Consider the following 13,171-nt stretch of genomic DNA (forward strand, 5'->3'; position numbering starts at 1 on the left):
GCCTGCCAACCTGCAAAGATTCTCCTACTCCGTTTCCATGATGGGAAGAATGTGAAGGAGAAAGCTCTCAGTGTTTCCGGGTCATTTATATTTTGTATTTCAGAAATAAAGCTATTTTGGGGTTATTATCGAAATGTTAAAAAATGACCACTGCCAACCATAACTTAGCAGCTGGTCGCCATTACACTTTTGCCCAAAGCGATACTGCACTCTCAATTTCTCCCCATTGGGTTCTGCTGCAAAAAGAGTAGCAAAAAGCATTCTTGAATGTGCAATTTAGTTGAAAAGCAAGAATAAATCATAATTTGGGAGGGATACTCACAGCGATAGAACATCTATTTCCTGAAAAGCTTTTTGAGATATTTAACATGTATTCTTTTGATTGGTTACAAAACAAAAAAAAAAAAAAAAAAAAAAGGCACGACTTATCTTGTACATGTACTGTTTCCATTCGTCTCAACTCATCGCAAATCATCATTAGCGTGTTTTAAAAAAAGAAGATTTAATAATGCAAATTAAGGTCCCGAGATAGATAACAAAGTCATTAAGAAATAGACTAAATACAGAGCAGTACTCCAACTTTAGTGAAGGTAAAGGTAAGTACAATCTGTAACTAACTGGTAGCAATCATAAGCTAAAAACAATATTTTAAACATGGTACAGTACACCATATTAAAAGGGAGACAGTTCGTTATTCACAAACAATTGCACTGCGTACAAATTTAGTTTTCAGCGCAGCAAAGCTCTTGTCCAGACTTAGAGCATGAAAAGAATACAACTAGGGATTAAAGACAACACAACGATATTAGGATAACATGAATCTGGGAATTCATATGGTCGGAAATACTGTAAAGAAAAGGACAAACAATGACGTCAATGAGAACACAGGGCATTGCAAATATTCTGCGAAGAGTTCCTCCGATTCAAGACTGTGCAGCATTTGGATTTTGCCAGCGTGCTGAGCAGGAGGCTGACTGACACCTTTCATCCAGACAACATTTCTTCATGCTTTAGAAACCAGGCAGGGCTCATACCAGGCGAAACAACTATAGTGCTGACTGGAACATTGCACATACTGAACTTTATGATGAACAGCAGATATAACTAACAAATTGTACTATTCAATATCAGTTTTTAGTTGGAACACTATTTTTGATGTGAATAAATACGTAGCAATTGGTGAGGGGTATATTAACATTAATGTGGCCACTGATATGCTGATTACTATATGTGTCACACTACAATATAAGAACATAGTTAAGACAGTGACTCAATTGCATATTTTCTGATTTCATGAAAAGATATAGTGGCCACTTTAAGAGATACATGAAGAGGGCAAGCAATGAAAGTGGTGAAAAAAGGCGGCCTCTGATCAAATTTGCATAACAAACATACAATGTAATACACAACCACTATATATTCTGAACAGTAATAAATGTAGCAGTTTACAAAAATAAAATCCTGTTTAATTACGCAATAAACAGGCTCAAGCTTTAAAAAGTGCAAAATGCCTTAATATTTTCTTTAGGGGGTGGGGGACAATTTGAGGAGCATTGTTAAGCAATGTATAAAATCTTAATTTTTTTCTATGTCAAAATTCACTTTTGAAAGTAGTTTCAAGTATTTAACATGTTTATGCATTAAACGTTCAAACCATGGCAATGCCTCAAAACAACTGCTTAACGTTCTTTTCCATGTAGGCCATACCCTATAGTGTTCCTCAAAGGGTAAGCATAGTAAGCAGTTGCAGAACGCTACTCCGAGCCACGGCATAAACCGACCACCGTGATTGAATTTAAATAAAATGCAGTTTAGCCATGTGCCTGCATGTCAAGTGATATCTCATCATTAAGTTGTCATGATAACCATGGCGATCTTTATATTCCGTGCTGATGGGAAAACACCTTATGAAATATGCCAACAAGTGGAATGGATTTGCCAATTTCCCACACATTTTCACACCTTGTAAAATGTGTGTAAATTCGAACAACTTTTTCCGGTTAGATGATGAAATCCCATTTGTGGCTGGAGTCCATGACATCAGCTCAGAGCCCAGTTGTCTCTCGCTCGGTTCAATAATAAGGCTGCTCCCATTCTAATAGAGATCTTCGTAGCTTTTGTTGTCGGCATGCAAGTGCTTTGGAGGCGGGCTCTTGGGAAGAGCCATCTAGAAGGAAACAGTTTATTCAAATATAGTAATCCAGATAATAACTCTGTCACAGTTTGCAAAGAATATTTAGCGAGCAATATGTATCAACACTTAACCTGGGCAACCACATAGTGCTTTTAAATATCCATATATCCGAAAACATGTCCCAATATAGGTTTAAGAAAAAAGGGTAATAAGAGCATAAAGTATAGAGTAATACAATCTAAAATAATAACCTTCTGTGATTGATATATAGTTACACCACGGAACCCCACACAAGGGCTCACAACCAAATTGTGGCCTTTATTTCGACTTAGTCGGACAGGATACTTCGTCAAAACGGGACGGATATCTCATTGGGTGTACAAGTACCAAACATAGGTTCTAATGCACTTGTAATACAGCGGAATGGATATCTGCAACATTTTTGACAGAGTATCCCATCCACCAAACTCTACATCTAGCATCTAATGGTGGCTCCTTGTGTATTACCACTCACTATAGCTACCACGAGATCTACACCTAAAAATGCCTGTGGCAATCCCTCCTTAGTTTTTAGCATTAGCAGATATCTGTTTGCAGTTTGGTTATTAAGAAAGCCATTGTGCATTTATAGTTTCTGAATTAATCGCTGTTTATCCGAATGTTGTTTTAATTACTTCTTTTGGATTTTATGCGGCTGGGGTCTGTTAGCATGGATTATATTAAACGTATTCAATGTGTACAGCTCTTATATAGACAATTGTATTAATTATTGTTAAACAAATATAATGTGCAAGGCTCTTTTATATACAAAGTTATCAATTACTGTTCCAAATGCTATTTCACATGCGATTTAAGATGCCGGATTGTAACAATCAATTATTGCACAATATGCATTTAGCTTGTAAAAGCATTTTTAGCCATCTCTTTTGGAATGGAATGGAAAAAGAATTTATATAGCGCAAAACTGCCACCCTACGGGTATCCTGGCGCTTGGTTAGAATAACATCAAAGACAGCAAACTCAATTGTCAATGTCCGGAAAGCTAATAGGTATTCCTTGGAAAGAGCCAGGTTTTCAGGCTCTTCCTAAACCCTGTCAATGAACTTTCCTGCCTAAGGTACAGAGGCAGCCCATTCCAGATATGTGAGGCCAGTATTCCGAAAGCTCTACCCCCCTTCTGGGACTTCTTAAATCTGGTGGTTGTGACCAGATTGGTATTTGACGATCGGAGCTGCCTACTTGGATTATACCAAGTAAACATTTTTTGCACAGGGAGAGGACCCTGCCCATGTGTTGCCCTATACACGATGCAGAGAGATTTAAAATAAATTCTCTCCTTAATGGGCAACCAAGGGAGATCTTTTAACGCCAGTGCCGTAAAGGACCCACGTTGTCTGTTTAGCGTCAGCTTTGCTGCCACTGCCTGCACCCTCTGTAGCCTCTGCACAATGTATAATGGTGCTCCCAGATATAGGGAATAACAATAATCTAACCTGCTCAGTATTACACTTCTCACTACGAGCGGTCGAGAGCCTTCCGGGAGTAGAGGAAGGATCTTACGCAATACACGTAGCAGAGAAAGGCACACACTGGCAGTTATGTCGGCTTGTATATCCATTTGGAGATTTTAGTCAACCATAACTCCCAGATTGCGTACTACTTTAGCCGGGACCAAAGTTTCATTCTCCGGAGTGAGTTTAAATTCTATCGGCAGAGGTCGGGACACTCTGGTAGCTGGACAGTACACCACCTCAGTCTTTCCTCCGTTCAGCTTTAGGGAGTTTTTCCTGAGCCAACTTGCAGTTTGAGACATACACTCCTGGAAGGTGTCCATAGACACCACTTGCTTCCCCTCCAGGGAGAATATCAGTTGAGTGTCGTCCACATAGTTGACCAGGTCTACCCCAAAGGACTTAATAAGGGGAAAGAGAGGGCGTAAATAGATGTTAAACAAAATTGGGCTTATTGCCCAGCCCTGTGGCACCCGTGGTGTACTGGGGACATGTCAGAGATAAATGGTGTTAAAGATACAGCTTGTTGTCTTCCTGACAAGTATGATCGTAACCACTGCAAGGCTCGACCTTTGATCCCCATGCTTTCCAGTCTCTCAACCAGCATGACCCGGCTCACCGTATCAAATGCGGCTGACATGTCCAGTAATACAAGGACCGAGGAGTTACCATGGTCAGCGCGCATTCGCAGGTTATCCGTTGCCGTTACCAGCGCCGTCTCTGTCCCATGTCTAGGCGGAAGCCAAATTGATCCCTATCCAGCAAGAAGTTGTCCTCGAGATAACATGACAAACTTTTTCTGACAACCTTGTCCAGGATTTTAACCGGATATGGCAATAGGGAGATGGGTCTGAAATTTGCTGGATCAGTAGGGTCCAGGGATGGTTTTTTCAGCAAGGGTGTTACAACTGCTTGTTTCCAGATCTCAGGAACCACCCCTTCCTCCAGTGACTGACAGCAAATCTTCCATAGCCCGTGGATGGTTTCTTTGCCCAGGATCTACCAGATCTTATGGGGAAGTGGGTCTAAAGGGGAGCCTGACGCTACACTAAAAGCAAGCTGGTTAAATGAGTCCTCCGAAGGGGCATGAAAGATGTCCAGTGAGGTGGTACTCTGGGAGACGATGTCAGGCATCTGGAGCATCAGATTGAAGTTTACCGACAATGTTGGCTATTTTGTCCCTAAAAAAGGACACCACAGAGTTCCTGTGATGCCACTACCTTATTACTTGCAGAGGCTGGGCTTGAAAGCTCCCTAACGACCTTAAAGAGGGCTTTGGTGCTATTGGGGGCTTGAAGAATGGCTTCAGCATAATATTCTGCTTTGGCCCTAGCAATCATTTCCTTATTTTGGATCTGAGCCCGTTTCAGCGCTTCTTTATCAGAGTCCCAGTAGGCCCTCCTCCATTTTCTCTCTGCTCTTTTACATGCTTCCCGCAGCTGCTTCAGTTCGACATTATACCAGGGAGACTTTTATCCTAAGTTTTAAGCGTCTTACTGGGGCCACTACATCAAGAGTTTCCCCCACCGCCTTACATTATGTCTGATAGTTTTCCTCTCCCGAGGAGGAGGAGGAGAATGACAGCTGATCCTGAAAAGGCATTTGGGCCCAATTTTTTTTACCACCTTGTTCCATTCTCTACCCTTCATGAAGATCGATGGCTGGTTGTTTGTATCCACTGAGCTGGGCAGCTTAATTAAAAAGTGAATCAGGAAGTGGTCAGTCCAGCTTTGAGGAACAATATCACCCAGTTCCGTCTCTGCCTGATTCGCAAACAGGAGGTCCAGAGTATGTCCTCCTGTATGAGATGGTTGCATTACCATTTGGTGGAGCCTGAGATTCTCACAGGTATGCCTTAAGTCCCTTAGATGGTTATCTAGGCTTCCGTTATCCCATAGGTTAAAGTCTCCCAGTACCAACATGCGTGCATGAGTTAAACTCAGATTGATAATAGAGTTGAGCAGGGCCTGGTACTGGGTTATCCGCCCCCGGGGGTCTATAACAAAGTATACCTGTGAGTATTCTACCTTTAGTTTCCTGGAGTGAGAAACCCAGTCTTTCGATCCCTGCAACCTCATCTATCTGTAGTGGTGCAAAGTCCCATTCTTCCTTAAAGATTACCCCAAACCCCCTCCTCTTCCCAAGGTCCGCGGCTTATGAAATATTTTATAGGCAGCGGGGCAGGCAAGACCCTAGTGCACCAATGAATCTGAGGTGGTCCAAGTTTCTGTTAGAAAGAGGGCATCCAGCTTCATAATTTCTAACAGGGTGGAGACCTCGTGGTAATGTTTGTTCAAAGATCTGCAAGTGATCAAACCACACTTGAGTGTATTCTTACATTGGTCCACACCAGTGGGTGGGGGGGAGCCCCATCCCTCTTACCTATAGTAAGTAGTTGTTCACTGGTGTATTCAATTCTATCCTGGTGAGGGCTGCGGCGGGCAGCATGGCTGGCGCTGTGCGCGGCCGGGCGCAGACGGGCTTGCCTCTGGCGCGCCTCCGGTGCGCCTGCTGCACGCTTGCATTGCCAGTTCTTAAGTAGGCAAGTAGGTGCCTGACCGCTATAGCACAGCCCCTGAAGTGCGGCTGGGCCCAATTCCCTCACCCAAGATGGTGCTCGCGAAAGACGCCTGCTACTCTGTTCCCACTAAAGCAGTGGGGTGTCTGAGTTCAATTTTAATGTGCAGGTAAGAATAACACCTCGTAAAACAAAGGGCAATTTTAAAAAGGTTTTAAACAGTTTTCCAATTTTTGGCTATATTTTTACAACAAGTGCAACAGGTGACACGGGTATATTAGATAAAAAGCATTGACAAACAGGTATTCTCCTCAAATTTTAGGATTTGTTTATGTATTTCACTGTGCTTATTTATTGTTTTTGATGTGTGATTGTTTTATGGGTTATTTACTTATTACTGAATACTGCTAACAGGCCACCCTGGCTCTCTGTACTTGGGGCTGCTGCTATTCCTTGTTGTTTTGAGTTAAAGTGAATCGGAGCCAGAAATTGAGAAAGCCTTCCGCAGGTGGGTGGAGGTGTGATAAAGGTAACGAAGGAGCAAAATTATAGTGAAGTAGTTAAGGGTCTGGATGGTGTGGTTGGTCAAGCCTGATGGGAAACCTGCAAGGAACCAGTCAAGAGTTTTGTGGAAATGATTTGTTTTTTGAGTAACGAGGAGACCACTGCAAGGAGTTCACTGCAGACTGCATGAAGAGTGTGAGGATGCTCTCTACAATGTGTAGCATGTCTGTGCAAGCGTGAGCAGAGAGAGCCCAGTCCAAGAAGTCTGTTCTAGCTGACCCAGTGGTTCACTCTGGACGATTAGAGACACAGTGAGCACTCTTTGCCCTTGATTGATAGTTTAATTGGAAGCGATCAATCAACTATTCTGGATCATATTCACTCATCTTGATAAGCCGTGCTTGGATCCCCACTGTATAATGAGAGAGTGAAGGGGTGAAGTAGTCGAACTATTTTTATTAAGCAGTGTCCTGCTTAGGTTAGTATTATGCGTTTCCTTTTTCTTTCCTTTCACTTTTTTTATTTTTGCTTTCCACTATCATCTGTAGCTGGTCTGGTTTCACCCCTGATGAACCTCATCTTTAGTGACACTCATAACAAGATGCGCCTTTTCTTTAGTAGCACTCATAGCAAATACAGAACCTTTATATTTTACATTTTGTCTTAATCATGTGGCTTTACCATTCAACTAATTTCCACAAAAACTCCAGCGTATGTTTCCAACACGTAAATACATAAGTTTTACTGTACAACTACTCGGGTTCCTTTTTCCTGATGATACGGTCATGACGGAAGCAATCAAGGTGCAGCATAATGGGACTTGTTCCCATTCACTGTTAGCCTTAGAGTTTAGGGTGTAGGATGTTATCATCAAGAAATAAACAAGTGGTAGTTCGTCTTTGCGTTCTAACTTTGTTCAGAATTAAGCTATTTGTTTTGAACATTAATATTTTCCTCCTGCTGTAAAGCCATATATTTTTAGGTTAGACTCATTTAGGGCATTCATTTAATTCTGCAGCAAGTTACGGAGTCTTTTCCCTTTTTTGCAAGACGGGAACTAGATGAAAATACTGAGAAGCACTACATCAAAGTCTGAGCATCAACTTTCAATTTCATAGTTTGGTTTCATCTCATGGTCTTTAGTTCTAGATTTTGCAGGGATCCCACGTGAGGAAAACCAGGATAGGCTACATAAGCATGTGTAATAACAAAAACAAAACATCAGAGAGCCTGTTGCAAATGCCACCTTTTCGTCAATCAAATCAAACAAAACACAGAGTACCCAAACTGTGCAAGAGGAAATATAGTTTGATTGAAAAGAGCAAGATTGTCACAGAATGACAATAGTTATTGATGTGTAGACTACGTGCTTGGAAACATCCTATCTCTAAAAGAAGTTGGAGAAGTAAGTGTGAGATCTGACGCAGTGACATATGTGCAGGACCTGCTATTAACGATGACTAACTGGAAAGACTAGAGGAGGGAGGCAGGGGAGCATATTAATATTGGAAACGTTTTTCTTTATATTAAAGTGTTTTGCATTTACCCGATATTGACATAGACATGCAAATGTTATTTGGGGAGAGAAATGTTTGAGCACATTCACTGACTATGGTTAGTGTAGGCCTACATTTTAAAATGGCTAATTTAGGCCTACCTTTTAAAATAGCCGACTTGTTGCCATCTTTGCTTTGTGACACATGTACATTTTGTTTCTAGAGAAGCTGTAGTTCTACTTAACGAACAAGATTTCTTTTTCCTTCTTTCTCATATGAAGAAATGTTTGAATTTCTTTGTGATAATCAAGGAGACACCTGCAGTGTGCAGCTTGGTACGCGTATCTCATCCTATTACAGATGGTGTAAGTTTACAAGACGCAGACAGAAGCTGTACTGTGTGAAATCTTAAGAACCAAACAAACACATATTTGTATCATCTTGCTTAAACCTGTTTAGAAAGTCTTATGAGAACTGCTCGTAGGTGTGAAAAATGTTTGAGTTGGTGTGTTTTTAGTAGCAGTTGAGTTCAGATGTTTTAACAATAGAGCAGAACAGAGTTGGAGTTTTAGAGAACCTTTTCAGAGAAAGGACTTTCTTTTTTCTTTTCCTTTTAAGGCGTTCTTTGATTTTTAAGATTATGATTTAATTTGAATTGCATATTAGTCTAAGCATTCGCATTTTGTATGATCAATAATTGATACTAATCTGATTTTTGCAAACCATAAATCCTGAAATAACCTTCATGGTTTGAACATGAAATTACTCTTTGTCTTTATTGTTGAGCCTAATGTAGTTCAGATTTATAGATTTTATTGATTTGGTGACCAGACTCAGTTGTGACACCAGATCCATCCGATAGCACTTTATGGCCCCCAAAACTGCAGCGAGAAAAGAGCTACCAATATGAGGCACATCATATAACTCTTTGGTGCCAGTTGCTGCTCTCAGGGCCAAGCTTGTGAAATGTATCACCGTTTGTGATGGACTTGGTCAAAAAACTGTATTTTTAAAACTATGAGATAGGCTTTTTCCAGACTATCTTAGAGATGAAAAGCTACAAAGATTCAGCTTCTGTAAAAAAAAAAAATAATAAAGATTCAAATGTGCAGGACTTGGCTATCAGAAAAGGCAAACATAAAATGATTTTGCAAGTGACAACATATTTATTAAACTGACAGATGCCTTGGAGTCTGCTTAAAAGTAACATAAAAGGTCAAGTACTTACGAGCAAATACGGGCAATCTTCCTATTTACAGGAGCCCCTGTGCAGGGTTTAGACCAAGTTCCCAGCATGACGTCTGTTAGGGCTTCATTAAATAGGAGAAACAGTTCTGAGGGACACTCCCAGCTGAAGCAACTCCGTCAAGACGTTAGTCTTGACTACCACTTAGGGAAGGCTAAGGTCCCGGACCTCAGCAACCATTCTCACCACCCTAGCAAAAGAAGACCCCCTCCTCAGTAGCTACAGTAGTGGGAGAGAGCATGCCAGCATCTGAAGAGATGTCCAGTTTGCTGGTGTCAGCCAATTCTTCTCACTAGTCCATGTTGAGGTCTAGGGGCTGGTATTCTTCAGGGTCCAGCACCCCTCTCAATCCTCCCCTAGTCCCAACCTATGATAATAGGTTTCGTGCTCTGGCCAGGATGGCATGGTTCCAGTCGGCACCAGAGTCGGACAAAGCACTTCCAGGTCTGTGTTGGAGCAGGGGGATGAGAATGGGGACGGCGCTGCCGGACTGTCTGCATCGGGACTGGCGCCGCAGTAGGTCGATGTGGTATGACCGGCACAAGTCTGATTCCATCCATGGATCGAAAGAGCCCAACTGGAACCAGTGGCGAACCAGTGGGGGCCCCTCCCGAACTAGCGGGGCCTGAAGTCCCACCATGGCCATCCAAATAGGAGGTGCAGGGTCTCATACATCTCACGGAGTTGGCACGGGACGCTCCGCCTCCTGGAAACTCTGGGAGGCACCAGGTGGGTATAGGCGCAGGCTAAACTGCAGAGCAAGGCCTTTATTGTCTACATTCCCAAATCTCATCTGATGACTTCAACAGAGGAGGCGAAGTCAAAGACCTCTTCGACTTCTTACTCTTCTTGCGCTTGTGGGACTTACCCGAAGTCTTGGAGTCTGGAAAGGATCTTGGGCTCTGCAACCAATCTCAGGCCCTTCCTCTTGACCTGGATCGAGACCATCACAGCATTGAACCTCGGGTTGCAAGGAGCTTAAGGGAGCACACCCTCAAGGCCTTACAGTGTATGGCACAGCAGTCGACACAGATCGAGGCACCAGAAGCAAACAAGATGCAGGTTTGTCACTGACATCTGCCGAATGAAGCTGGCCTTCCTAGTGGACATTCTGCCACACCAGGAGAAAAATATTAAACAGATTTCGACAAAAAGTATAAAAAACGTCAGTTCAAAATTGACTGTGGGTAGCTTACTCCAGATCTGCGCTGACTGGCATGGAAAGAAAAGAACTGACGTAAGTGTGCTGGGGTGGTGCCTATATAGGCACTGCGCATATCACTTCTGGTGTGTACGACACCACGCAGAGCCCAACTACGCTGCCTAACATCGTGCAGGGGTACTGCTGACAAAAATATCCTCATCCAGTCTGACACCCGTAGATAATTCTACAGTAAGGATACTGTGGCTAGAAGTCTCTATCAGATATAATGGGCATAAAAAGTAGCAGTAGGAAGGTATACTGTTTTGGCATAGGGACTGAGAAGGTAATGTATAGTTTTATCTCAATTAGCTTATGGCTTTTCAAAGTCCATTGTGTAAAATACTGTTTTAGTTAAAGGGAATTTCCTTAAGTCCTGAAAGGCTTTAGGTCCATGGAGAATATCTGAAGTTAAATGGATCTGTGGGAAATCGGTAGGACATGGATTAGCAGCAACTGCCAAACCTACAGTTCCGGCTAACATTCATTGCTTAACATTCTACAAGTGATACAATGCTCAAGGTTCCTTACTTCACTCTCTGTATGTTTCACACAATTACTTTAAAATCACTTTACTAGAGACTACGCTAAAACCAACACATCTGCCATTCAAATCCCCCCCCCCCCCCCCCCCCCCCCCAAGTTTCCCCTTCAACCACCTCAACAGGTTTTGTACTTAAATGTCCTGGGGTAACAAATCTGAAGTAGTATTACACACACATGGCAAATACTCCATTTTGTATGTATAATCATGCAACCAATATTGCCCCTTGGCAATGTGTGGAGTCGCTCTGCTGATACCCTTGCTGGTGATCAATTCAACTGTTGTCAGTTCATATAACAAACACCTTCCCTCACAAATAAGGATTAAAACTGGATTGTCCCACTGATATAGCAGTGCTTCACTTTCGAAGGCATAATATATTGTCGCTGCACCCTTCAAGACCAGGGAGGAAAAGCCACCACCTTATCTCTTAGATCCCTTCTCTACATGAGGGCCACTCCTTTGCCATAAGCACAGACAGTGGTGACTATTATGCATGGCGTTAATAGCACTACACTACCAATATCATACGATATTCACTAAATACAGTGGGCATATTCCTTCACCACACACCTTCTTGTTCTTTTAAATTACAACTTCCAAGTGTTGAGTCTTTCATCAAACTGCAAAATAAACCCAGAACAGACCCGGGGATAATTAATTGGATCGTGTTCTGTGGACTTGGAGGATCCTTGACTGTGCAAACTAAACTCTCTTTTGGAGTTATTCCATCTTTTGGCAGGTTACAAAGTGAACAGTCCATGACCCTCACTCCAAATTCAATATTCTATGCCATCAATTTTCTTAATTTTCCCTTCATAATGCTTAAGTTTCTGTCCAATCTCTGATGAAGAACATTCTCATTCTCTGCAAACATCAACACATTTTAAAAATATGTGACCATTCAACAGGACACCCATCGCTCATTTAATGGCAGGTGAGGCAAAGGATTGACACAATGGCATTCTTTTCAGTCAAAATGGGCCCTTCCGGTGTTATGTAGGAAGTCATGTGCTGTGAGGTTTTGTACAACATTATTTGATGGTACCCAGATAACATATTGAAATTGAAAAATCTCACTGCACTTTTGAGCAGGGCCACCATTTCAAGGATAATAAATTAGGTGGTGTTTGTCCACCCTTGTGTACATATTAAGATTGATGCACATCCTGAGGGACCCACTACTCCCAGGTGCTAGTACAGCAGGGACTAATCATTCAGAACTCTCAGTTCTTTCTTTAATTCTTCTTGGACTTGAAGTGTTTGGGGATAAACCTGCAAAAAGTAGTACCTTCTTCCTCCTGTTTTTCTAACCCTCTATTTGTTAGCTTTAGGGCATTGGGCACTTTACCACTGCTGACCAGCGCTAAAGTGCACACGCTCTCTTCCCAAAATGTAATGGTAATTGGCTTCTCCATGATTGGCCTATTTGATTTACTGGTAAGTCCCTAGTATAGTGCACCAGGTGTGCCCAGGGCCTGTAAATCAAATGCTACTGGTGGGCCTGCAGCACTGATTGTGCCATCACACGAGTAGCCTTGCAAACATGTCTTAGACCTGCCACTTCAGTGTTTGTGTATGCAGTTTTAAACTGTCATTTTGACCTGGCAAATTCACCTACTTGCCAGGCCCAAACCTTTCCTTTTATTACATATAAGGCACTCCTACTGTAGGCCCAGGGTAGCCCCATAGGCAGGGTGCAGTGCATTTAAGAGGTAGGACATGTATTGTTGTGCTTTAAATGTCCTGGTAGTGAACAACTACTACATTCGTTTTTCACTAAAGCAAGGCCTATCGCTCCCATAGGTTAGCATTGGAGATGCCTTGTAACATTGCATGAGTGTATCTTCCAATTGGGAGCTGATAGAAAATTGGAGTTTGGTGTCTCTGAACTCACAATTTAAAAATACATCTTTTACTAAAGTTGGTTTTTTAATTGCGGGTCTGAAAATGCCATTTAAAAAAAAAATGTCAACGTTTATAACAAAGCACTGAAGTCTAGTATGAATAATTAAAA

The 13,171-nt window shown here is 42.1% G+C and overlaps 1 protein-coding gene across 3 annotated transcripts in view; it reads right to left on the reverse strand.

The window, feature by feature from the left end:
* Nucleotides 1–483: 483 nt before the first annotated feature.
* Nucleotides 484–13,171, reverse strand: part of PRR11 (proline rich 11) — a 309,219-nt gene continuing 296,531 nt past the window's right edge. For 2 of the 3 annotated variants that reach the window (XM_078679847.1, XM_078679846.1), the window contains exon 10: nucleotides 484–2,167. In XM_078679847.1, coding sequence (XP_078535973.1) covers nucleotides 2,096–2,167 — 72 coding nt within the window. In that variant the 3' untranslated portion in view covers nucleotides 484–2,095. The remainder of the gene's footprint in view (nucleotides 2,168–13,171) is intronic. The other variant, XM_078679848.1, reaches the window with a different exon arrangement.

The sequence above is a fragment of the Lissotriton helveticus genome, chromosome 3_1 (assembly GCF_964261635.1).
Source record: "Lissotriton helveticus chromosome 3_1, aLisHel1.1, whole genome shotgun sequence".
Classification (NCBI taxonomy): Eukaryota; Metazoa; Chordata; class Amphibia; order Caudata; family Salamandridae; genus Lissotriton; species Lissotriton helveticus.